The following is a 19,681-nucleotide window of genomic DNA, read 5'->3' as shown; positions in this document are numbered from 1 at the left end:
GAACGAAATCGGTTATGCCGACTGGGTCGCATGCTAGAGGACCTCGATATGCGGTACTCGTGATAGGTGGATCCTTGTAGCAATTCCACGCTAGCGGTAGTATACTTGACCGCAAAAGGGTAGTTTGGTGCGCCCTTTGATCATGGAATTGACGAATCGCTGTAAGTGGATGCCCCGATGAAGAAATGCGTTGGGTAGATTGTTCACGCCATTTACCTGCCAGTTTACGAATGAATACGCTATATACGCTCTGTACTAGCCAAGCACCCGCTTTAGTATACTTGAAAGGGGAGTCTTTACGCAGAACACGAGGGAAAGTGGGAGCACGTAGGGCGCGCTGTGCGAAGATGTTACAGATGTACTGACGAAACCACAATCTATGCCCCGAAGCGTACCTCCTAACCCCTATCTACCAATTCTCATCTACTATCTACCATCTCCCCTTTACCCTCTACACCTCTCTACACCCTAAACCCTCCCTGCAGATCCTGCACCTCAACCGTCGGCAGCCTCCTCGTCCGCTCAATCCTCTCTTTACTAATCAAATACGCCCTCGGCATCTCCCCCCTGTCCACCATCGCCTCCCCAACCCCCTCCCCCTTCCCTTCCAACGCCGCCAACGCCATCCCCACCACCGCCTTCCCGCACAGACTCCCATTCGGCATCCCGTGCCCCGTATACCCCCCCGCCAGCCACACACCGGGCATATCCGGCACCGCGCCCACCCACGGGTGGTCGTCGCGTGAGTACCCCATAATCCCCGTCCACTGCTGCACCGCCTCCAGCTCATCGCCAGGCTTGCTGTCCGGCCCGAGATCGAGGACTTTGGGCAGCGCGGTGCGGAGGTATGCGGCGGCGCCGGTGTCGAGGACCGAGTCGTCGCTGACGCCGATGCAGGGGAGCGAGCTGGCGCCGCGGCCGCCGCCGAACATGTAGTGGGCGGCGGGGTTTGGGACGCCGGAGTAGGGCCGCTGGACGAGGTAGTCGTCGGCGGTTTTGGGCTGGTCGAGGGCGCCGACCATGCCGTACGAGTTTGGGAGGAGGGTGGCGGCGGGAGGGGGGAGCAGGGCGGACATGGTGCCGCGTACGGGGACGATTAGGTCGGCGAAGGAGGGGAGGAGGGAGGAAGTGTAGCCGTTTGTGGCGAGGAGGAGGGTGGTTGTTGAGATGGGGCCGCGGGGGGTATGGAGAGTGTATAGGGGCTTTGGGGGGTTGTTGTTGGACGCGAAGGTCGAAGGAGTTGAGGTAATGGAGGTGACGGGAGTAGTGGTTTGGAGGTTTAAAATGCCTTCTTTCACGAGCTTCTCGAGGATGAAAGTAACGTATTTATAGGGCCAGAGGCTGGCAGCGCCTTCAGTGAGGGTTGCGCCGGTGCAGGAGGGGTGCACGCGGTGTTTGGCTAGTTCGGCGGCGTCTTTGATTATTGTGACCATTTTGCCGATGTCTGGGGCTGCTTCTTTAAGCTCTTTGATCGCTTCTTCTGCTTCTTGGATCAGGTCTTCTTTCCAGAAGGTACGGCATCCAGACACACTGCGCCATTCGCAGGGGACGTTGTGGGCTTCGATGTAGGATTGAACGGCGTGAACGTTTTTCAGCTCGAAGGCTGCGACTTCGGGACCGCGGTCGAAGAGGAGTGGCTGGCAGTGGCCTCCATTCTGTGGGAAGTTGTCGCAAATCAGCAGATGTTGCATGTATTGACCAAAGCGGTGGCTCAAGCTTCGTTTTATCGAGGGTGTATGGCGAACTCACCCTTCCCGTAGCCCCCCAGCATGCCTCTCTCGCCTCCAGCATGACAATGCTCTTGCCCTTTGCCCGTTCATCTTCTGCAAGGAATCGGGCGATGGATGCTCCTGTTATGCCGCTTCCTACGATGACAATGTCTGCTGCCGCTGGTAGATCGTCGGTTGTTCTGTGTCCAAAAAGGAACTCGGATGGCTCGCTGTGCCAGAATGATGCCGTAGAAACCGGCGTTGGTAAGGTTGCTCGAACATGGTCCGTAGAGCCAGTGTCTGTCATGGTGGGTGGTTGTAGATGAGGGGGGAGGCTGCGTAAGAGTGTGCGGGGCTCGACATGATGCGTTTCGTCGGCCTTATGTACCGTTGTGGAGCCTGATGGTCGGAGTAAGGACGTCTTTCCAGCGTGAAGCACTCCGAAGTTAGCAGCCGGAGTCGGAGTGGATGATATCGTGAGTGTCAAGGTGGGTAACGATGAACGAAGAAAGAGAGTTTGAGGGACGAGGAGCTCGGACTTGTCACGCAACTTCCTCCTCTTTCTACAACCTTCAAATCAGGCATACAGGCGTCCAATACCCCACCCCCACTCCTTACGCCGCAGGGCTATGCGGCTCCTAGTGATCCTCATTTCCTAATAATAGCAGGTTTATCACTCAAAACGTTACCATTATCAAACACGGGGTGTCTTCAATGCACACGGACGAGGCGATTAGCTGCTCTCTATGACATTCGTAATATATCTCTTGCAGGGGTATCAGACTAGACTAGTATACATCATGGTAGATGAAAGCATCCAGGCCGTTCATTCAAAGATACCACGTTTCCAACAAGAGAAAGAAAAGCCCATCCTTAAATCACCGCACCGTCCCAACTAAACGTCTGAATCGTTAGAACGAAAGAAAAATATCGCTCAGTCTTTTGCAGAGATAACCAATTTGACTCGAGCCAGCTCGACTCTCTGTCCTGGCCCGAAGACACAGTTCTATCCACAGAAGTATGTGTATCAGTGGCCTGTTCCGCTTCATCGAGAAGCATGCACTAAGCATCCAGCAGCGTTCCAGCACAGCCAAACAATCTAGTAGAAGATTACAGACGAGCACTGCTCAGCTGCTTTATGAGCGGGAGTTCTTGCCGAGGTGGAAGAGGTCCTTTGCGTGGTCTGTGACGCTGAAGTCGTTGAAGAGCCACGAGTTCGCGTGGCGTCCTCGCCATGGATCGCTGCTTGCTGTAGCGCGCCGCGTTGGAGTTGGGTCAAATCGTTTTGAGTCATCGTTGCTGGATCGAGTCGAGTCCTGGCTGATGGTTGAGAAGTGACGGGTTTGCTGAGGCCTTGGCGGCGAGGTGGAGGTGCGAGCAGAAGACGATGAGGACAGATGATCGGGTGGTAAGGGCGATTTTGATCGGTTCCGGGGTACGCCTTGCTGGGAGCGGCTGCGGGAACGGCCTCGCTTTACTTTCGAGGCAATTGATTCGAAGAAGGTCGCCTCGACCGGGGAGATCGTCGACGACGCTGAGCCTTGAGTGCTGCGGCGCGACATGAAGGAGGCGGGAGAGGGCTCAGCAGGAGATGTTGGAGCCATTGAGGCTTGGGACTCGCTGGAAGAAGTAGCCAGCGTCTGAATTGGAGGAGGTGGTTTCGAAACAGTGGATGGGAGCACAGGCATCGATCCCAAACAGTGTTTGGTGGGGTATCCTGCAATGCGGGGTAGCGAGGGATGGATGATTGAGAGGATCAGAAAGCAAGAGGCAGTGCGAGGAGTGCCGCAGTCAAATAGTCGCCTGAGAGATGTTCGGACAGATATACGGCGTAGGGAGGAAGCGGCGTCTTGTTTTAAGTCGCCAAGTCAAGCTGGCGATACTTGTCCTGATCACACTCCCCACGTAGGCAGCTTGGCGCATACCACGGGCATGCAGAGGCCCATCGGTGAGTTTGGCCGGTCGTAGCCAATCGCAGGCTGCGTTGCAAGGACATAGGGCTGAAAAAGGGCTTCACAGGCCGCCAGTTCACCGACAGTCGCGAAGTGTGACATTGGCATCTGCGGGGAGACGGTCGGGTTCTGCACTCCCATGCAAGGCCAGCGCATCTCCACTCACCACCAGCCAGCCTGCCGGACTCCGCTGCGATAAACAGACGCCGCTGGCCCAATCGCTGACCGCGCCCAGCTTGACCGGAACCCGTTTCGGCTTGGCCGCAGACGCTGTGTCATCGCGTCGAGACCACACCGAGTCGCTTTCTTGGGACTGATGCAATTCTCATGCATCAAGGGCTGAGGCTCTGCAGATCCCACGCCGCCGTTGATCGTTTCTTTCGGCCATAGCCGTGCCGTTGCGACAGTATTACATAGACGTCGCAGACAGGCACATGAAAGCGCTCGCCGCTACTGTACGACTGTTACACACTGAAGTCTCACAACTTCGAGGCACGCAATATCTGCATATGCACACAATATCCTGAGCCAACCTTCCCCAACCACTCCACTTCTTTACCCCCATCATTCTCCAAAGTCTCCCGCTTGCCAAACCTTGAAACATTCCAAGATCAAGACAGCATTCGGTTCGCAGACCCACTGCATCGTCACATGGCTTCTGCCGTCGGAACCGGATCGTCACTTCGACCCACAGATTGAGCACCCAATTTAGAACGCAGCCCTACTACCACACTACCGCATCCGAACGGTTGGCGGGCAAGGGACGCGTGGACATCCCGACTTCGCTCGCTTAGAGTTCTGGAAAGTTCAGTGCATTCACTAACGGCAGCCGCAAAGATCATCGGCTGGTTATGCCAGTTTCATTGTAGTGCGCGTTTAGATCAAGGAATATCCACGGGTCTCGTGCGCTATCTCTTAACGAATACAGAATAGATCAACGTTCATTATACATATCAATTTCATCAAGGTACACTTTTGACTCCAAAAATGTCTAGTATAGCGTACATTCTGATTCCGATCTCTCATATTATTACCCTCAGGTTTTGTAGCAGTAGTATCATATCATTCCAGCTTTTTAGGGACATTCTTCTAGCAAGCAAGGTTGTAGACTGGGTTCCTGTTCGCATCCACGACACCGAACGACGGCGATGCCTGGTAGTCTTGGTACGCATACCTAATGGAGTCAGCTGACGGTCCTCAAGCGTGTGAAGCATTCGGAACACTTACCAGAAAGTGTGAGCTTGCTCAAAAGCAGCGCAAGCCACGTTGGTCCAGTATGCCTGCGCATTCGACACAGAAGCGACAGACGCATCGAAGTTGGCACCGCTAACCGGCCATCCAGTCTCGGTAATCCACACCCAGGTTCCAGGCTTGACGGCGTTAACAGTATCGCGCGTCGCCTGCACAGAGTCCCAGAAGACGTTGGCGCCGTTCTGGATCTCGGCGCCTTGGAAGTAGGGGTAGCCGTCCGTTCCAACAAAGTCGGATGCCAAGATGACGGCGTTATTCTCTGATTTGACCCACGCGGTCCAGGTGTCAACGTGTCCGACGTCCTGGTTAGCACCAACGGAGCGAATCATGCCGCGGACATCATTGATCTGAGAAGCGAGCTTGTCGGCCGTTGTATCGCCGCGGTAGAGATCCTCGCTGCCAACACCAACAGCAATGATCCAGTCGGATCCATGCTCTTGAATAGCACTCAAAAGCGCCTGCTTCTCGGCCTCGAAGTGAGCGTCGTCCTCGGTCCACACACCAACCAAGATTCCAGTTCCAGTGTCCACAGCCGCGGGAACGGCATTAGCGAGCGTGTTGCAGTCGGAGGAAGCGTAAACGCGGACGGAAGTGAATGCTCCAGGAAGGCCTTTCAGAGTCGTGAAGACAGTCTTCCAGTCCGCAGTGGTCTTGCAAGAGCCATCAGGGTTGGTTGCCCCCACGTTGAAGCCCTTCCAGTATGCCTCAGCGCCGGAGAAGCCGGAGAGCGCAGCGAGCAGCGAAGCGAATGTGGAGGCGCGCATTGTGATTATACAAAAAGATTATACAGAAACGAGGCGGATCAATTGCCTTTCTGAAGCGAGTGAAGGTTGTAGGAAAGAGGAAGAGAGGGTCATGCGAGCTAGAAAATATGGGAAAGGGACTCCTGCTCGACGCAGGGGCCGACCATAAAGGTCTGCAGGTATCCCGCTGTCCTGCAGGCAAGCGTGGCGATCCATGTGCCGTCTGCTATGAAAAGCGACGACGTCACCCGATGTTTTTCGCATCCGCTGTTCCGCCGGCGCAGGCGATTGGGCCCTCGTATTGATCCGCCAGGTACCGCGTGGCTCGACGCTTTAGGCTATTCAGTAAGGCAGAGATGATGCTAGGAAACGAGTTGATGGGTAATCATTCTCAATATTGCAACGCGTGACTGCTGATGCATCTTCCCGAGTTCCTGGTGTTGGTTTTTGCACGGACCGTTGTGGGAGGCAAAGGTTGTGTGAGAATTTAGAAAGGGGCGCTCGGCAGCAACACCCGTGAATCGCGTCACCTGGTCGGGTGACGCTTGAAGAAGCTCGGGTTGAGAGCTATTTAGAGGACGTTTGACGTCAATCCGTTATTGGCAACACTGGGCATTTTCTTGGAAGTTGTGGAGGAATACCGATCCTCCACGTGACTGCCACGTGACTGCTAAGAGACCAGCGACTAGATTAGTAAGCATTGTGGATCATTTAGTTACCTGGGCCTGGCTAGTTAAACAGTCCGTGGTTGCTTAGTAATAAACCCTTTCCAAAGCTAGTTAGTTAACCTCTCGGACTCCCAAGAAACACTCTTCACAGCTTTGCCCATAGTTTTCTTGCAGCTGGACAAGGACTTCGGACGAACTCATCGTCTCGTTTGTAGCTAAGTAGCTTGACATCTGCCTGACATGCTTCTCGCGAATACCAACTATCCAGGTTCTCGGACTCAGCAGATTCCCTTTCTTTCGCGCTCTACCAACAGTACTACACCAAACTGAGGAGATTTATAGCAGTTACAGTCTTATGAAGCCAACGGAAGATACGCAGCAACCCACAACCCCCAAGAAATCATCAGCTTGTTCTCAATACAAGACCTCAAGATCTCGCTCGCAGCTGCAATCGATTATTGGCGCTGCTTCATTATCACTGCGCATCTCTCTCGAACTCGTCTCGTTTCCAATCCCCTCCGCCCTCGACTTCGTCTTGTCTCTTCCAATGTCCATCACCGCCAACTTTATCATGCTCTGAGAGCCTCGCATCTGTGTGAAATTGCATGACCTCAAAATGGCCCTTTTCACGCTTCCACTGTCCACTACCGTCAACCTCATCTTGCTTTCTAGCGGCTACCGGTTTCGGATTCGCCTCAAACGGCTTGGTTAAAACGTGACCTTCGTTCCGGGCGCGGAGGGATCTTTCTTCTGCGACTTGTTAAATATGATTCCAATTTGAGTAGAAGGTAGTACCGTTGATGGAAACCGGAGCGGCGATAATGACAGAGCTCAAGAAAGCGAGGATGAAGCCCTTGGTGAGCATGTTGTGCTTGACTTCCGTTCCTTTAAACTTCTTGCGGCGAAGCTGTGACAAGGAGTAGTAAATCTCAATGACCGCAAGAAAAGCGCAGAGGGCTACGAACGATATTTGAGGTGCAGTACTGCGGGTTCAAACTTCTCCGAACGACCAGGTGCGTGCAAATCCCCCCGACGCCGACAAAGACCGACATCGTGATCCCTAGCGTCTGAAACCAAACCGACATTTTCAGCCATCACACTCTTCCAATTTGTCGGTCGGCTAGAATGAGAGATCCGATCGAGGCCCCGCTCATGAGCCAGAGCCAGAGGATATGCCGAGGTCGCAGTGCAAACTACTATCTTATGCCATTCTTCATGTTTGTAAGGGACGCAACCCGCGGGCCCTCCGGATAGACTATCAGCAACAAAGCGGTTTTCATCGATTGTGTCTCTTTCCACGTTGAGAGTAACACTATCAGTGGCCCTATAGGACCGTGTAGCGTTGCGTCCGTTCCGCCTGGGACGGATAGCGACCATCCTGCTTGAATCAGATGATTTTGATCAATATTTGCCGAGGTTTAAGTTTGTCCCAGCATATGGCAGCTTAGGAAATATGCTGCGGTGGGTCTGGTGAGCGGAGTTTCTCTGATCCGTGTCTCTGATCTTCTCAATAGTTTCTAGGACACAAACAACGGAAATGGGAGGTTGCAGACTGGGTCATTCCCGAACGGGCTGCGGAAATGCATATGATCTTACGCTTCTTTGATGTGGTACAAACTCTCCAATAGCTACTATAGTGTCAAGCCCATGGAACCTCGCAAAAAGTCTCTTTCAAATTTCCCGAACCTCAGCTCAGGCGATGACATCTATAAGATGCTCATTGAACTCGACTGAGCAGCTATTGCGACCGAGATGGAAGACACATCGGCAGAATCATCAGAACCTCTGCTTCGAAACCGCACCCAGCCCACCGAACTTTCATCGCCATGGCATGAAAGCCGAAAGAATACTCACGTTTCAATAATTCAGACCGTTATCTCGGCACTCATACTTTTACTCCTCTCATACATAGCCGCATTCTTGACCATAACTTTTATAACTGAATCCCGACATGACGCATCCACACTGTTCCCCAAATCCCCATACTGTACGAAGCCAGCCCTCAAACCCAGCCCCTCAGTTAACTCCTTCCCAGCACCCGCAACAAAAGCTCTCAAATATGAGAAGCGCCCACTCTGGGACAACACAGACTCTCCATATGACCAGCCGCCTTCACCTGCGACCGACTTAGCCTGGGATGACCTACTATCATGTACGCACCCGCTAGCTCCGTCCCAGCGACACCGAATTCTAGCCTCCAGCTCGCAGCCCAATTCATCCGCGCCTCACCCGCCGAACTCGCCGCCCAGCACGAAAACCTCACCCACCGCGTCCAGCTCCCCAACGGCGATTACATGGGCTCGCTGGGCGTCTGGCACCAACTGCACTGCCTCGATATCCTACGGAAGGCCGTGCATATGGATTACTACCGCCACCACCTCACCAACATCTCACACGCTGATGTTGTTTTTGCGGTGGAGCATTACGGTACGGACCCCTCGTAGCCTTCTCGGAGCATTTTGTATTGCGTTGCATTAGAGGCGCTGACGATACGGCTGTGTAGACCATTGCATCGGAACCCTCCGCCGCGCCGTGATGTGCCACGCTGACGTTGGGCTGTACAGCTTCGAGTGGGCGAAGGACTCGCGGGAGGCGCGGAATAAGGTGCTGAAGAGTGATGCGAAGACGGTGTGTGTGAATTGGGAGGCGTTGAGCCGATGGGCTGGGGAGAGGGCGTTGAAGAAAGGGAAGTTTAAGTTACTTGCGAGGCCGTTCGAGAAGAGTCATGAGCAGGCGGCTTGAGGATTGGGATTTGAGAGTCTTTGGAGGAGTTATTTGGATTTTGGGCTTTCTTTAGTCGTGAGGCCAGATGCTTGATGTGACTTTAGGCTTTGGTGAGGCTGTTCTGCGGTTGCGGTATGTTTGTATTCTCAGCCAGAATGTCAATGAACGGCCGAAACGTTACTGTAATCTGTAAGTTCGTCCATTTCGAATGAACGGAGAATTACAAATCGTGTACATCTTTCTAAGCGGTCCATCTGAACATGGGGGGTCTGCAAACTCCTCGAACGCCCTACGTACTCATACCCAAAAAATCATCGAAACTCCCTGTGCTAACCCGAAATGAAGCAGCCCACAGCATCTCCCATATGACCAAAGTCTTACACGCACAACTTCACCATCCTAATCCTACCGTCCCCGCTCAATGGATCGGTTTCGGCTGCGACAGATAGTACGCCTCAAGCACAACATCCCGGTCCTCATCAAACTTCTCCTTGGTAACCCGTTGCCGCCTCCAGACGAGGAGATACACTATCACCATCGGTAGCGTGAGAGCGAGGGTGACGAGCGCGTAGATGATGCGGGTGTGCATGGGCGAGGAGGCGAATTGGAGACCACTGCGGTGGGATGTAAGCATGAGCCCGTCCGAAACATGAGAGAAGTGACTAGGTGTAGGGGTAAAATAAAGGGTGTCTTACAGTCCGCCGTTAATGACGGCAAGGAGCCACGCCCCTCTCGCGAGCCATGTATGCGCAGTGTCCAGTTTTGTAGCTTGCCGTGGCGCGTTCGTGGAGGGCACGCGCAGTTGGCGGGATTGGAAGCCGCCGAGTACGCCAATGGCAAGGAAAGCGATAATGGTGATGAAGCCGAGGACCTGGTGGGGGGAGGAGAAGTGTTTGGACTGTGTGAATGCGCTCCGTTAGCCTACTACTACCTGGCAAACTTATGAGAAATTCAAAGACTGAGCTAGACTCACCCTATTATACTCCCCACTAATAGATATCCCCAACCCGAATCCAGCGATTATGAACATCATAACCAGCACCGAGAACCAGATATGCAAATTGAACGTCTTGAAGAGTCCCACGAGGACTACGTTGATCGGTGTCATGACCAAGATAGCGAAGGCGATGAGGATCGCGTGGGCGACTGTGGCTTGATTTCCGTTGTCTTCTTTCTCTGCGCCGACGAGCTGGGCGCCGTTCATTACGGTGCTGGGTTCTGGCACGCCGCCGGCTCCGGAGGCTTGGACCATGTTCATCGTGAAGTGGCCTAAGTGTGCATTAGTAATTTTCTATTCTATGTGACACGGGCGGAAGGTCATACCGTAAGCGTGATGCCGTCGCAGTGGCGCATGTTGAGAATTGCTTTGTAGCTCGAGATCTGGGCCGAATGCGTATATCCACGGTTGAGTGGTGGAAGAGACGTCCAGTGAGCCGCCACGCCAAGTACGGCAGTTGTGGCAGACAGCGTTGAGGACAAGTGTGTCGTTGTTAATGGTTGTGCCGGGCAGAGACTCGATCTGAATCTCTGGGGCGAAGGTTGGTTCGGAGTGGCCACTACTCAGGTTAGACTAAACAGTGTATAGTAATATGGAAAAGAGACGGACCTTGCAATGCGGGGGCTTATTGTGACATCTTTAATACTGTTAGCTGTGGTGCTCAGAAGTTTTGCTTTGGGTGAGACGCTGTAGCTTACTTTTATTGTTGGCGGAAGGGTACATGATAAAAGAGAGGGAGTTCGCCATCTTATCGCCTGCGCCCACCGCGACCCAGGAGAACGCTGGGGAGGAGAAGTAGATGTATACATCAGATGAGTTATCGGGGAGATTGATGGAGAATGTGGTGTTGGTTTCGCTGAGGTAGAGAGTTGAGGCTGGAGGGGCATCACATTGCACCCATGGTAAGACTGCTAAGATGTTAACATATCAACCGCGTAATTCTTTCAACGGGCATATTGAACTGACTCGCAGCTAAGACTAGTAAATGCACTAAGAAATAATTCATATTGAACCAGGGAGAAGTGTAAATCTTTGGAATGGAATATCAGGAGAGAATCGAACAAACGGAAACAAGACCCCGCTCGTAGGACCTCCAGCGGGACAGCATCTCTTCTTCAAATAAGACATCGAGCGGCTACAGTTCATCACCAAGTGATTCGTTAATGCTCTAGCGAATGAGAAGGGGGTTCGATTGGAGCTTTTCAATGGCGTTTCACGTCGGCGCGTAATCTATCTTTAGGTGAGCGTCACGGCGCTACTCCAAATTGGGATTAATGCTACACGTCGGCACGATCCGCCGCCCTGCGGGAGCTATCTAGATCTTACACGAGCTGCCCTATGATTTGGGAGCCGGGGAAGACGTCGAGGTTCGTGCGGGGTGTCTGACGAGAGTGAGGACTGCAGGGTATATTCTCTCTGATCGGTTGAGTATTGTAGGTTGCAGCGACATCCTGCAATTGTTTAGCAGCTTACTTGCAGGTAGTAGGTTAGAAGAAAGTAAGGTTTTGAAAATAGTCTATAATTATGGAATTGCGAGTGAAGAAGGTACCAACTATATATCTCTCAGTCTTCTTTGCCTTCTATTCACAATCACCAATTCTCTCCGGCAACCGTCTCGATGAGTTTCATCAGTCATATGATAGGTTTCCATGTCGTTATCATCTTTCCATTTCATCCTTCCTATAGCATGGTCGTCTCCGTTCAATGCCGAAGCATTACATAGTCCACTACCGCTCTGGTGTGAAATCTTCGAGATGTCTATTGTCAATGCAGCGAGGGTGGTGTCGCGGATCGTCTTTATCCTCGTGGTGGTCCAGTGATGCGCGACTCCGACAAGAAGCGCAGCAACTGTGAGTGCCAAATTCATGCCTAGCCAGGCATATAGTCGCCGTTTATCGACAGAGGCAAGGATAACGGGTTCCATAGGTGTGACATCAACAGCCTCGGTATTATCATTGATTATTACGGGCATCGCGCTCCAGGTGCTGTGATACGACATCGAAAGCATACCTTTTACGAAGTTGTCGATATTATCCTTTTGCCAATCCGAAGTTAGGTTGAGTGCAATTATCAGCCTTGCCACATCAGACATCATGTCTAATACTGGCCCGACGCTACCGTCAGGAATCAGGGAGGGATTCGCATCATCGGCACCACCTATGGGGCTTATGGCGTGAACGTGGTCTGAAGACCCAACAAGAGTTACGTTGCTAAATCGTTTTGGGTAGATTCCAGCTTTTATGGTAACTTCTGCGAGCAAGTAGCAGTCGTTGGCACGCCAGTCGTTAGAAACGTAGTATCCGCGGTGGAATCTTTGGACGGACGGTAGCTTTCCGAAAACATCTCCAACCGTTGGACAGGGAGTGTCTTCGGTCACGTTCTTTCCATCGATTATCTGACCAAGATACGTCCCATCGACCTTGACAGAAACATTCTTTTTCCCTTCGAAAATCTGAGGTTCGTACAGATCTACCGTCTCGTTTGCGAGCCATTTGGTATCCCTCAGAAAAGCTAGATTCCCTACAGGAGCAAATACTTCAGGAGTAACCGGATCCTCAAGCATGCTCGAGTTGTCCATCTGGTTGAGTTGACGACCGTCGGGCGCGTCAATCCATTTGAGGTTTATGACCTCAAAGTATGGCAAACCGAATGAACCAAGCCCGCCATCGTTTAGCGAAGGGATCAAGTAACTATATCGCCTAAGAGGAATTTGCGAATCCCTCAGCGCGGCGAATGCGTAGTCGGGGTTTTTGCCGGCCATGAAAGACGCTATGAAAATGACTCTTGTGATCAAATTTGCGTATACGAAGCTGTCCTTGTCCTTGGGATCGTTTAATGTATTGAGAATATAATTTTGTGATGATGATGCACTGGCTAGTTTGGTGGAAGGCGTCCAAGCCAAGGAGGAGTTGGCAAGCGGTGCGGCGATTGTTTGGGGCCAGAGCAAGATTACAACGACGAAAGCAAAGCAGGACCATAGCGATTGACTAGAGGACTCAAAGCGAGGCAATATCGGAAGCTTCTTGTCGGCCAAGCGGCATATCTCCGCAAGAGTGAGGCCGCTTTTCTCCAGAAGGATGAAAATCAAGCGCCACAGGACGAGGGCGGAACCTACGCCGGCGACAAGGCGAATAAGGACAAGCGCAGCTGAAACGAGTCCAGTCACCTCTGTTTGGTAGAATCCGGACCGTCGTAGATCGGAATCAGGAGTTGTTCCGGACAAAAAGGTGTGGTTGTCGACCAGCAAGAACATGACAACAATGAAGCAAATGCAACAGGCCAGGTGGAGGGGAAACCAGTGCCACGCTTTGATATAATTCCAGATTCCGGCATCGTCGGATCGAACAAGGCAGTTGTCGTCACGCTTGGTGCCGTGCTCTCGTAGCTCGACGGAGCCGTCGCCCATGATGAGAGAAAAAACGCGCAGGGAAAAGTAGACGGGGTATCTTTTGGATCTCTAAAAGTGCACGGCGATTCATTATGTAGCTTGCCTCTGGCGCCGGGGGGCCTTGCAGCCTAAGTGCCGGGTCCGATTTGGGGGCGGATAGAGAAGCACTATAAGCGTATCGCGTAAGCATACATACAGGGCTGTGTTTTAGGGCTCTTGTCGGTCGCAGATTTTATTCTATTCTCTCCCAGTCTAGTCGTGATTGGGTAGAGAAGCATAAGCAGACAGAGCAGGCTATGCACAATAGCTGTATACACATGGCGGCCTGCGCTGACTTCGAAGGGGCTTAGAGGCGTGATGAAGAGCCAGAAATAAAACATGCGACTGAAGTGTCTACACGTGCCGAAAAGGACCCGCAGGGCGGACGAGATGAAGGGGCTGAAGGAGCCGCTCCAGAGCTCTGATACACAAATAAAGTTCTTGGCCACTAGGCTATGAAAAGCTGCCAACAAGGTCATTCCCCTCGCCCATACCTAAACCAAGAGCAGGTGCTGTGGAATGGGAGAAAGTTCATGAGGACTGATAAGTCTGCAAAGTATCATCGAATAACTTGATTAAGGTTCCCGTACCTTATTTAAGAGAGTCATGTGAGAGCACGTGATGCTCTCCTTTTGGTATAGAATAGTCGCCAAGCAAGCGACGAGTGAACTTCCTCCTCTTTTCGCTGACGTCTGTCCTCAACACCTCAACTTCTAATCTCTAGAAACAACCGTTTTGACGCTTAAGGGTCTACCCCCATCGACTCACTGAGAATAGAAACAACTTCTCCCACCTTTGGCTATAACAGGCTTCCGACAAGCTTCAGGGCCAAGCTGCCTACCTGGTCAACCACCCAGCCACAAGACTCTTTGGAATCAGACTCTACCCCATGGTCGCTCTGAAATGGCCATCCTGTTGAACCATGAGGATAGTGCTGTATTGTCTGTCTTCCTAGAAACTCTCTCTTGTCTAAGTTATATCTCCACCTCCGAAGTAGCAAAGCTTGTGAAGTAGATTGAACACGTGCATCTGAGGTTCTCAGTCACGCGATATGATGAGTTTCATCGCGTATGATTGGTCCGTGTTCGTCGACCTCCAGCTGTGGCATAGCGAAGTATTGGCATGGCGCTGAGGCTGGACCGAGTAAGTTGCAGCTGAGCAGCCTTGAAGCATGGGGATCAGGCTGATAAGGAACTCAAACGGCTTTTCCTCGCTCGCCTTTACTCTTGCTTTCTCTCCTTCATTCCCCCTAAGTGTATAGAGGAGCTCTGTTTCTTTCTTCCAGGCGTATATCCATCAACACTCTCGTACTTCCCGCCTCAAGAGTCCAGCCATAGCTCCTCGAATACTGCTTGCTCCGCTTCTCTTTGCCCTCGGGATCAACTTCCTCGGACATACAAATGCAGGAACCGTCAGTATATCCCAGTATCCACTATACCAACAGCTTCGCGGATGCGCTCAATGCTGCTACTGGGAATGCAACGCACGGGGTGACTTCTGGCTCGCCAACGAGCAACTCAGCTGTGGGAACGACCCCATCGACGGCTGCTTCTGCCGCTCCGACCTCATTCCGGTTGCGACGAGCTACCTCTCCAATTGCGCCTACTCATCGTGCGGGAGCAACTTGAACGACATGACCAGCGCGGTTGCAGCGTATACGGAGTACTGCAAGCATATTGGGCAAGTCGCAATACCGACGACAGGTGGGGCACTGCCGGCGACGACGCAGCAGCCAGGCGCAGCAGGTGCGTACACTGTTACTATGTACGTCACAGCGACGGTTACCGTATACTCAGGCGGAGTCAGGGTGAAGCCCGCAATATGTGGTGCTGTCTTTGAGCCGTTTTGGGGCCTTTTCGCTGCGCTGCTGCTTGAATCATCGACCATCATAATACGACACCTGCGGTGGTTAATATGACGGCATAGAAACATTGACAACAATTCCCTCGACTTCTGCCACTCATAGTCCCACAAGCACTCTATCGGATCCTGGTGAAGCTCTCAGTTCCACCTTCAAAACTTCTCAAATCCCATCCACAACGCCCTTCACCTCGAACTTACCAACGTCTACCCCCTCTTCTACAACAACTGCATCATCACCACTCGGAAACAAGAACAATGGTCGGCAATTCACTCCCGCAGAGATAGTAGGGATAGTAATAGGGATCACCGCAGCATTAATCGCAGGGGCGACCTTATGGTATATGTGGCACTCGAACCAGGAAAAGAAGAGACAAGATCGAACGCTAGATGACTGGAACCCGTCCTAATTATAGCTTATTGGGGAGGGTGGACCTAGAATTTTTCAGTGCCGTAGTTACCCCACACGTGGATATATTGAGTTTGACACATCCATCAAGAGGCGTGACTTGTGACAGCTCATCATATAAACCTCATCCAATCCTAGCCATGAATCCTTGAGTATGCTCTCCTTACTCTACGTTCTGGGCACCCGCATTTTTCTAGAAAACCACCAATTCTGAATTTCCGACCAAACGTTTCTCCCCATTCTTCTTACTTTACTCATTTTACCCAAGATACTACTGAATGAGCTCTGCCCCAAAGCCATGTGCCATATCGACGCCATCCTTCACATCCCCTGCGCCCATCTCATCGACACCCTCGCCCCCGGCCACCCCTGCGATCCCAAAAAGCCCCTTACAACCCCCTGCGCCGTCGCCAAAGAACAAGACACAGCGTGCCGTGTTACATCCACAAAGATCTCTTGGAAGAGTTTACAACGGTGCGAGCGGTATTATTATTATGACGTCGTAGGTCCTCCAATTTCCAAAACCACCCCTTTCCACTCCCTCCCATCCAACCACCCCTCTGCTCCTCACCCCTCCGTATCCCTTCCACCTCAAACCCACCTTCTCGCTTTCGCCACCCTTTTCCACCCCCGAGAGCGCTACAAACAACAACACACCAGCCTTTCCACCCCGCCTCCAAATAAGCCCTATCCTCTCTCCTCCGGCTTTTCTCTCCCCAGACCCTCCATACCACGAATCGCCCCTCCCATCTAGAAATTTCCCGGCTCGCGGAACTCCACGCTTTTCCTTGACCGGCCCTGCCGCCCCTTCCTCCTTTTCAGTTAGTCGGGTCTGACAGCAATGCCCAAGCCCCCACCCCCTTTCCCGATAAGTAGGTAGGCTCAATAAACCCAACGTTCCAAGCTTTTCATTCCAGCCCACGCAAAAGACATTCGCAAGATGCTCCCCCGCACCCGCACCCCGCACCAACTTCTCTGCAGAGAAGAGTGAGGTTTCTCCTGCGGCTTGAAGGCGTGACACGTATTGAGAGGCGAGGAACAGAGAGGATGGAGACGCAGCGCCGGCTTTTGATGGATGAGCTGTGAGAGGAGGAAAAGGGGGGGGGAGGGGTTTCGAGATGCACCACTCATCTAGCTCCGGAAAAAAACGACGTAGGGAGTTTATAAACTTCAGGTCGTGTGGTAGACGAATCTGACTCAAAAGCAAGCTCGCTCGCTCGCTCGCTCGTATTGTGGAATTCGTGTTCCTACTACCCAATCTTCCCCAACCCTATTCAAACTCGTGCTTCCACACGCTGAACCCCTTCCTACGGTACTATCATAAAGGTTATGAGCTCAACCCTTCCCAAACGCCAGCCGTTTTTGCCCCTTCTCCCCGCCTCTCCCTGCACTCCCGCTCCCACTCCCACTCCCACCACCGCCAGCCGGCCGACCGCGGCCTCTGCTTTGCGGCTTCGGAGGCACAGGTTTCGAGGGCGCGCGAGTGCGTCTCCGCTCCGCGTCGGCCCGCTCCTGCGCTTGCAGATCTTTCGCGAGGTCTTTCGCGAAGTGCCAGTCGGCGTGCTCGGTCTTTTCCGCTGCGAGAAAAGTGGTAGAGCAGCGGGAGCAGAAGAAGGTGTCCAGAGTTTGCTGGACGTGATGGGGGAGGGTACGGGGGGAGTGGGACTGGGGTTGTGCGGATGGAGGGGTGAGGTCCGGAGGGGTGTCGTCGTTGAGGTGCGTTTTTGGTGTTGATGGGCGGGAGGGAGAGAGGGGAGGGTATTGGACGTCGTCGTCGTCCGAGTCTAGTTGGTGATCGAGGTCCAAGTCGTCGTCGAACATTTCTTGCTCTCTACTGTCCTGGCGCTCAGGCGAGCGGTTGGGGTTGGGCGGAGCGTCTGCATCGCCGCTCGTGCTCGTGTGATTGGGGAGGCGAGGCGTGAAGAACTTTTGTATACTGCGGCCGTTCTCTAGCTTCCTCCTTTTCTCCGGCGGCCGCTCGTCTCTCCGTTCGACCGCCGCGTCGGACTGTCTCTCGCTCTCTCGTAGCGCTTTGGCTTCTTCGCCGCGGACGAGGAAGCCGCTTATGCCTTTATTATTGGCGACGCTGTCTTCCCAGCCTCCTACGCTTAGGGAGAGGTTTATGCACGGCCATGCGCGCCCGTCGACGATGATCTGTGCGAAGAGGCTCTTGGCGAGATCGAATAGGATCTGCTCGGTCAAGGTTTTGCCCTGGGGTATAGGGGCCTGTTTTGAGCGCGTCTGCCGCCCTTGGCGGTGGTGTAGGTTGATGGTCTTCGGTTTGCGTTTATTCTCTAGCACGCCTTCTTCCACGCAGCGGGAGAAAATATCCGCAGCGAAGATGCGCAGCCAGCGGACGCCCTGCTCGAAGTCGTTGATAGCGGGGCGGAACGACTTCGCAGACAGCATACTCTTAATCTGCGTCCTCGGATTGACCTCGCTGTTGTCCTCGCCGCGAATGATACCGTAGAGCCACGATCCCGTATCATCTCCCAACCGCATTAACTGCTCGAGCGGCTGCTTCAGCAAATCCCCCACCGCATCCGTATTAAACATCGCCACCACCTCATCCCCCAACTTCCCGCCCAGATTCCTAATCTTCGTGAACTTAAACTCACTCAAAAAATGCCCCACCGCGCGATTCCGAACCACCGTCTGCGCATTCGGCTTCTTATGCCCACTCCCCAACTTCGCCAGCATCTTATTCCGCGCGACACCCCCAGAGCACGTATACCGCAGCTCCTCCCACACCCGCGCACGCACATCCCTCACAATCTCACTCCCAACGCAAATGGCCACATCGTCCCAATCCGGATCTTCCTCCTCCGCCTCGCCCCGCTCCAAATCCACCAACGCATCCCCCCGCCACTCCAGCGCCGTCGTCGGCGGCCGCGGCAACAGTTCCGCAGGGTCGTCATACGGCGGCGGCCCCCTCAGCTCCGGGTACCGCTCCAGCAAGATCCCGTGCACCTGCGCGCTCAGATCCATAAACACCTCATCCACGCTCGCCTTCTCCACCCGCTGCCCGGCTCCCGCAGGCAACACGCTCTTAATCACCCCCAGTATCTTGCGGCTCTCGCGCCGGTACGGGTCCAGGCTGACCTTGTGCGTCGCGATGTGCGCCGCCGCGTCCGCGTGGTACGCCCACGTCGCGTCGCCCTCCCGCCACGTCGCGACGTGCTGCATGACCAGCGCCGGGCAGAGTTTCTGCGCCTCGGTGGCCGTGATGTGCCGCCCCAGGCCGAAGGCGCGCGCGGGGTAGTTGATCGCGATCAGCCCTTGCCATTGCTGCACGGCGAGGGGTGTGGAGGCGGGGAGGTGCAGGCGGACTTGCTCGCATTGGGCGTAGAAGGCGTCGAGGTCGACGTGGGCGATGACGCGGAGCGGGGTGGTGGGCGAGTAGGAGGCGAGTTGCGCGAGGTGTTTGTAGGTGAAGGCGGATTTGCGGCGGCCGGCGGCGGAGGAGGGGGCGGAGGAGGGGAGGAAGGGTGGCGGGGAGGACATGTTTGGGGGCGTTGGGTTAGGCGGTGGTGGGGGGCAGGGGCATTGTTGGTGGAGATGGGTATTTGTGGACGTTTTGTGGTGAGTTTGGGGAAGAGATGCAGTTGAAGTTGAATGGCTTCGCGTCTACGGGTTGTCACGTGTGCCGGGAGCGTGTCGACGTCAAGAATTTCCACGAAATGCATACTGCCCAGATCGAAGTATGGAGCACGAATTCGTTTTTGCTGTAAAGCATTTGAATTGTGTATTCCAGACAGGATTAAGGCCCCAATGCTAGGCTTAAGTTGCATATTCGTTCACTGTTCTTCAAATCCGGCCCAATTGGGTAGACAGTGGATTCAAGTTGAACCCGAAGATAGTCCAGGATGCACAATCAGTGAGTTGGATTACTATGAGTGATAATCTTAAGACTGTACTTCTCGGAAGCAATTCACGGGATA

At 53.5% G+C, this 19,681-nt stretch overlaps 10 protein-coding genes across 10 annotated transcripts; 3 read left to right on the top strand and 7 right to left on the bottom strand.

Moving 5' to 3' along the window:
* Positions 1–193: 193 nt before the first annotated feature.
* On the bottom strand, positions 194–2,189 carry BDZ99DRAFT_427176 (FAD dependent oxidoreductase-like protein). Its single transcript, XM_033717149.1, has 2 exons — positions 1,750–2,189; positions 194–1,655 (listed from the first exon to the last, which is right to left on the bottom strand). The coding sequence occupies exons 1-2, from the start codon at positions 2,014–2,016 to the stop codon at positions 462–464; spliced, it is 1,461 nt and encodes a 486-aa protein (XP_033570206.1). The 5' UTR covers positions 2,017–2,189; the 3' UTR covers positions 194–461.
* A 340-nt stretch (positions 2,190–2,529) lies between these two features.
* On the bottom strand, positions 2,530–3,619 carry BDZ99DRAFT_468223 (uncharacterized protein). The gene has a single exon (XM_033721198.1). It carries the CDS (start codon positions 3,395–3,397, stop codon positions 2,846–2,848), a length of 552 nt encoding a protein of 183 aa, XP_033570205.1. The 5' UTR covers positions 3,398–3,619; the 3' UTR covers positions 2,530–2,845.
* Positions 3,620–4,750: 1,131 nt separating this feature from the next.
* Positions 4,751–5,676, bottom strand: BDZ99DRAFT_399944 (glycoside hydrolase; the record flags this gene model as incomplete). The annotated part of the gene is made up of 2 exons (XM_033716154.1): positions 4,751–4,835; positions 4,889–5,676. The coding sequence occupies 2 exons, from the start codon at positions 5,674–5,676 to the stop codon at positions 4,751–4,753; spliced, it is 873 nt and encodes a 290-aa protein (XP_033570204.1).
* A 1,122-nt stretch (positions 5,677–6,798) lies between these two features.
* On the bottom strand, positions 6,799–7,375 carry BDZ99DRAFT_526611 (uncharacterized protein; the record flags this gene model as incomplete). Its single annotated transcript, XM_033726153.1, has 3 exons — positions 6,799–7,073; positions 7,119–7,230; positions 7,289–7,375. 3 exons carry the CDS (start codon positions 7,373–7,375, stop codon positions 6,799–6,801), a joined length of 474 nt encoding a protein of 157 aa, XP_033570203.1.
* Positions 7,376–7,913: 538 nt separating this feature from the next.
* On the top strand, positions 7,914–9,265 carry BDZ99DRAFT_169394 (uncharacterized protein). Its single transcript, XM_033712951.1, has 4 exons — positions 7,914–8,310; positions 8,359–8,475; positions 8,532–8,750; positions 8,827–9,265. The coding sequence occupies exons 1-4, from the start codon at positions 8,076–8,078 to the stop codon at positions 9,063–9,065; spliced, it is 810 nt and encodes a 269-aa protein (XP_033570202.1). The 5' UTR covers positions 7,914–8,075; the 3' UTR covers positions 9,066–9,265.
* Positions 9,134–11,121, bottom strand: BDZ99DRAFT_169476 (CBD9-like protein). The gene is made up of 7 exons (XM_033712952.1): positions 11,011–11,121; positions 10,743–10,952; positions 10,654–10,681; positions 10,371–10,603; positions 10,021–10,316; positions 9,743–9,945; positions 9,134–9,661 (listed from the first exon to the last, which is right to left on the bottom strand). Exons 1-7 carry the CDS (start codon positions 11,048–11,050, stop codon positions 9,466–9,468), a joined length of 1,206 nt encoding a protein of 401 aa, XP_033570201.1. The 5' UTR covers positions 11,051–11,121; the 3' UTR covers positions 9,134–9,465.
* Positions 11,122–11,366: 245 nt separating this feature from the next.
* Positions 11,367–13,450, bottom strand: BDZ99DRAFT_503285 (uncharacterized protein; the record flags this gene model as incomplete). Its single annotated transcript, XM_033723952.1, has 2 exons — positions 11,367–11,495; positions 11,639–13,450. The coding sequence occupies 2 exons, from the start codon at positions 13,448–13,450 to the stop codon at positions 11,367–11,369; spliced, it is 1,941 nt and encodes a 646-aa protein (XP_033570200.1).
* A 1,143-nt stretch (positions 13,451–14,593) lies between these two features.
* On the top strand, positions 14,594–15,389 carry BDZ99DRAFT_526608 (uncharacterized protein; the record flags this gene model as incomplete). Its single annotated transcript, XM_033726152.1, has 2 exons — positions 14,594–14,614; positions 14,757–15,389. The coding sequence occupies 2 exons, from the start codon at positions 14,594–14,596 to the stop codon at positions 15,387–15,389; spliced, it is 654 nt and encodes a 217-aa protein (XP_033570199.1).
* Positions 15,390–15,824: 435 nt separating this feature from the next.
* Positions 15,825–16,558, top strand: BDZ99DRAFT_169355 (uncharacterized protein). The gene has a single exon (XM_033712950.1). It carries the CDS (start codon positions 16,039–16,041, stop codon positions 16,492–16,494), a length of 456 nt encoding a protein of 151 aa, XP_033570198.1. The 5' UTR covers positions 15,825–16,038; the 3' UTR covers positions 16,495–16,558.
* Positions 16,559–17,138: 580 nt separating this feature from the next.
* Positions 17,139–19,244, bottom strand: BDZ99DRAFT_371859 (DNA/RNA polymerase; the record flags this gene model as incomplete). The annotated part of the gene is made up of 1 exon (XM_033714830.1): positions 17,139–19,244. A coding segment is annotated over one exon (2,106 nt), but the record flags the coding sequence as incomplete, so codon positions are not given.
* Positions 19,245–19,681: the final 437 nt, after the last annotated feature.

This window comes from Mytilinidion resinicola (assembly GCF_010093595.1).
Source record: "Mytilinidion resinicola strain CBS 304.34 unplaced genomic scaffold BDZ99scaffold_27, whole genome shotgun sequence".
NCBI lineage: Eukaryota > Fungi > Ascomycota > Dothideomycetes > Mytilinidiales > Mytilinidiaceae > Mytilinidion > Mytilinidion resinicola.
Note: the sequence above shows the minus strand (reverse complement) of the source record. Positions and strands in the feature narration are given on the sequence as shown.

What these genes read in the sequence shown, in the direction of transcription:
- BDZ99DRAFT_169394 (XM_033712951.1), top strand. Translation starts at nt 8,076, where the DNA reads ATGGAAGACACATCGGCAGAATCATCAGAACCTCTGCTTCGAAACCGC. An exon ending in CTGGGATGACCTACTATCAT is followed by an intron (nt 8,476 to 8,531) that starts GTACGCACCCGC and finishes TCCAGCTCGCAG; the next exon opens with CCCAATTCATCCGCGCCTCA. An exon ending in TTTTGCGGTGGAGCATTACG is followed by an intron (nt 8,751 to 8,826) that starts GTACGGACCCCT and finishes ACGGCTGTGTAG; the next exon opens with ACCATTGCATCGGAACCCTC.
- BDZ99DRAFT_427176 (XM_033717149.1), bottom strand. Translation starts at nt 2,016, where the DNA reads ATGACAGACACTGGCTCTACGGACCATGTTCGAGCAACCTTACCAACG. An exon ending in GCTGGGGGGCTACGGGAAGG is followed by an intron (nt 1,656 to 1,749) that starts GTGAGTTCGCCA and finishes AACTTCCCACAG; the next exon opens with AATGGAGGCCACTGCCAGCC.
- BDZ99DRAFT_169355 (XM_033712950.1), top strand. Translation starts at nt 16,039, where the DNA reads ATGTGCCATATCGACGCCATCCTTCACATCCCCTGCGCCCATCTCATC.
- BDZ99DRAFT_169476 (XM_033712952.1), bottom strand. Translation starts at nt 11,050, where the DNA reads ATGAATTATTTCTTAGTGCATTTACTAGTCTTAGCTGCGA. An exon ending in ATAAGCCCCCGCATTGCAAG is followed by an intron (nt 10,604 to 10,653) that starts GTCCGTCTCTTT and finishes TAACCTGAGTAG; the next exon opens with TGGCCACTCCGAACCAACCT. An exon ending in GCCGTCATTAACGGCGGACT is followed by an intron (nt 9,662 to 9,742) that starts GTAAGACACCCT and finishes ATCCCACCGCAG; the next exon opens with TGGTCTCCAATTCGCCTCCT.
- BDZ99DRAFT_468223 (XM_033721198.1), bottom strand. Translation starts at nt 3,397, where the DNA reads ATGCCTGTGCTCCCATCCACTGTTTCGAAACCACCTCCTCCAATTCAG.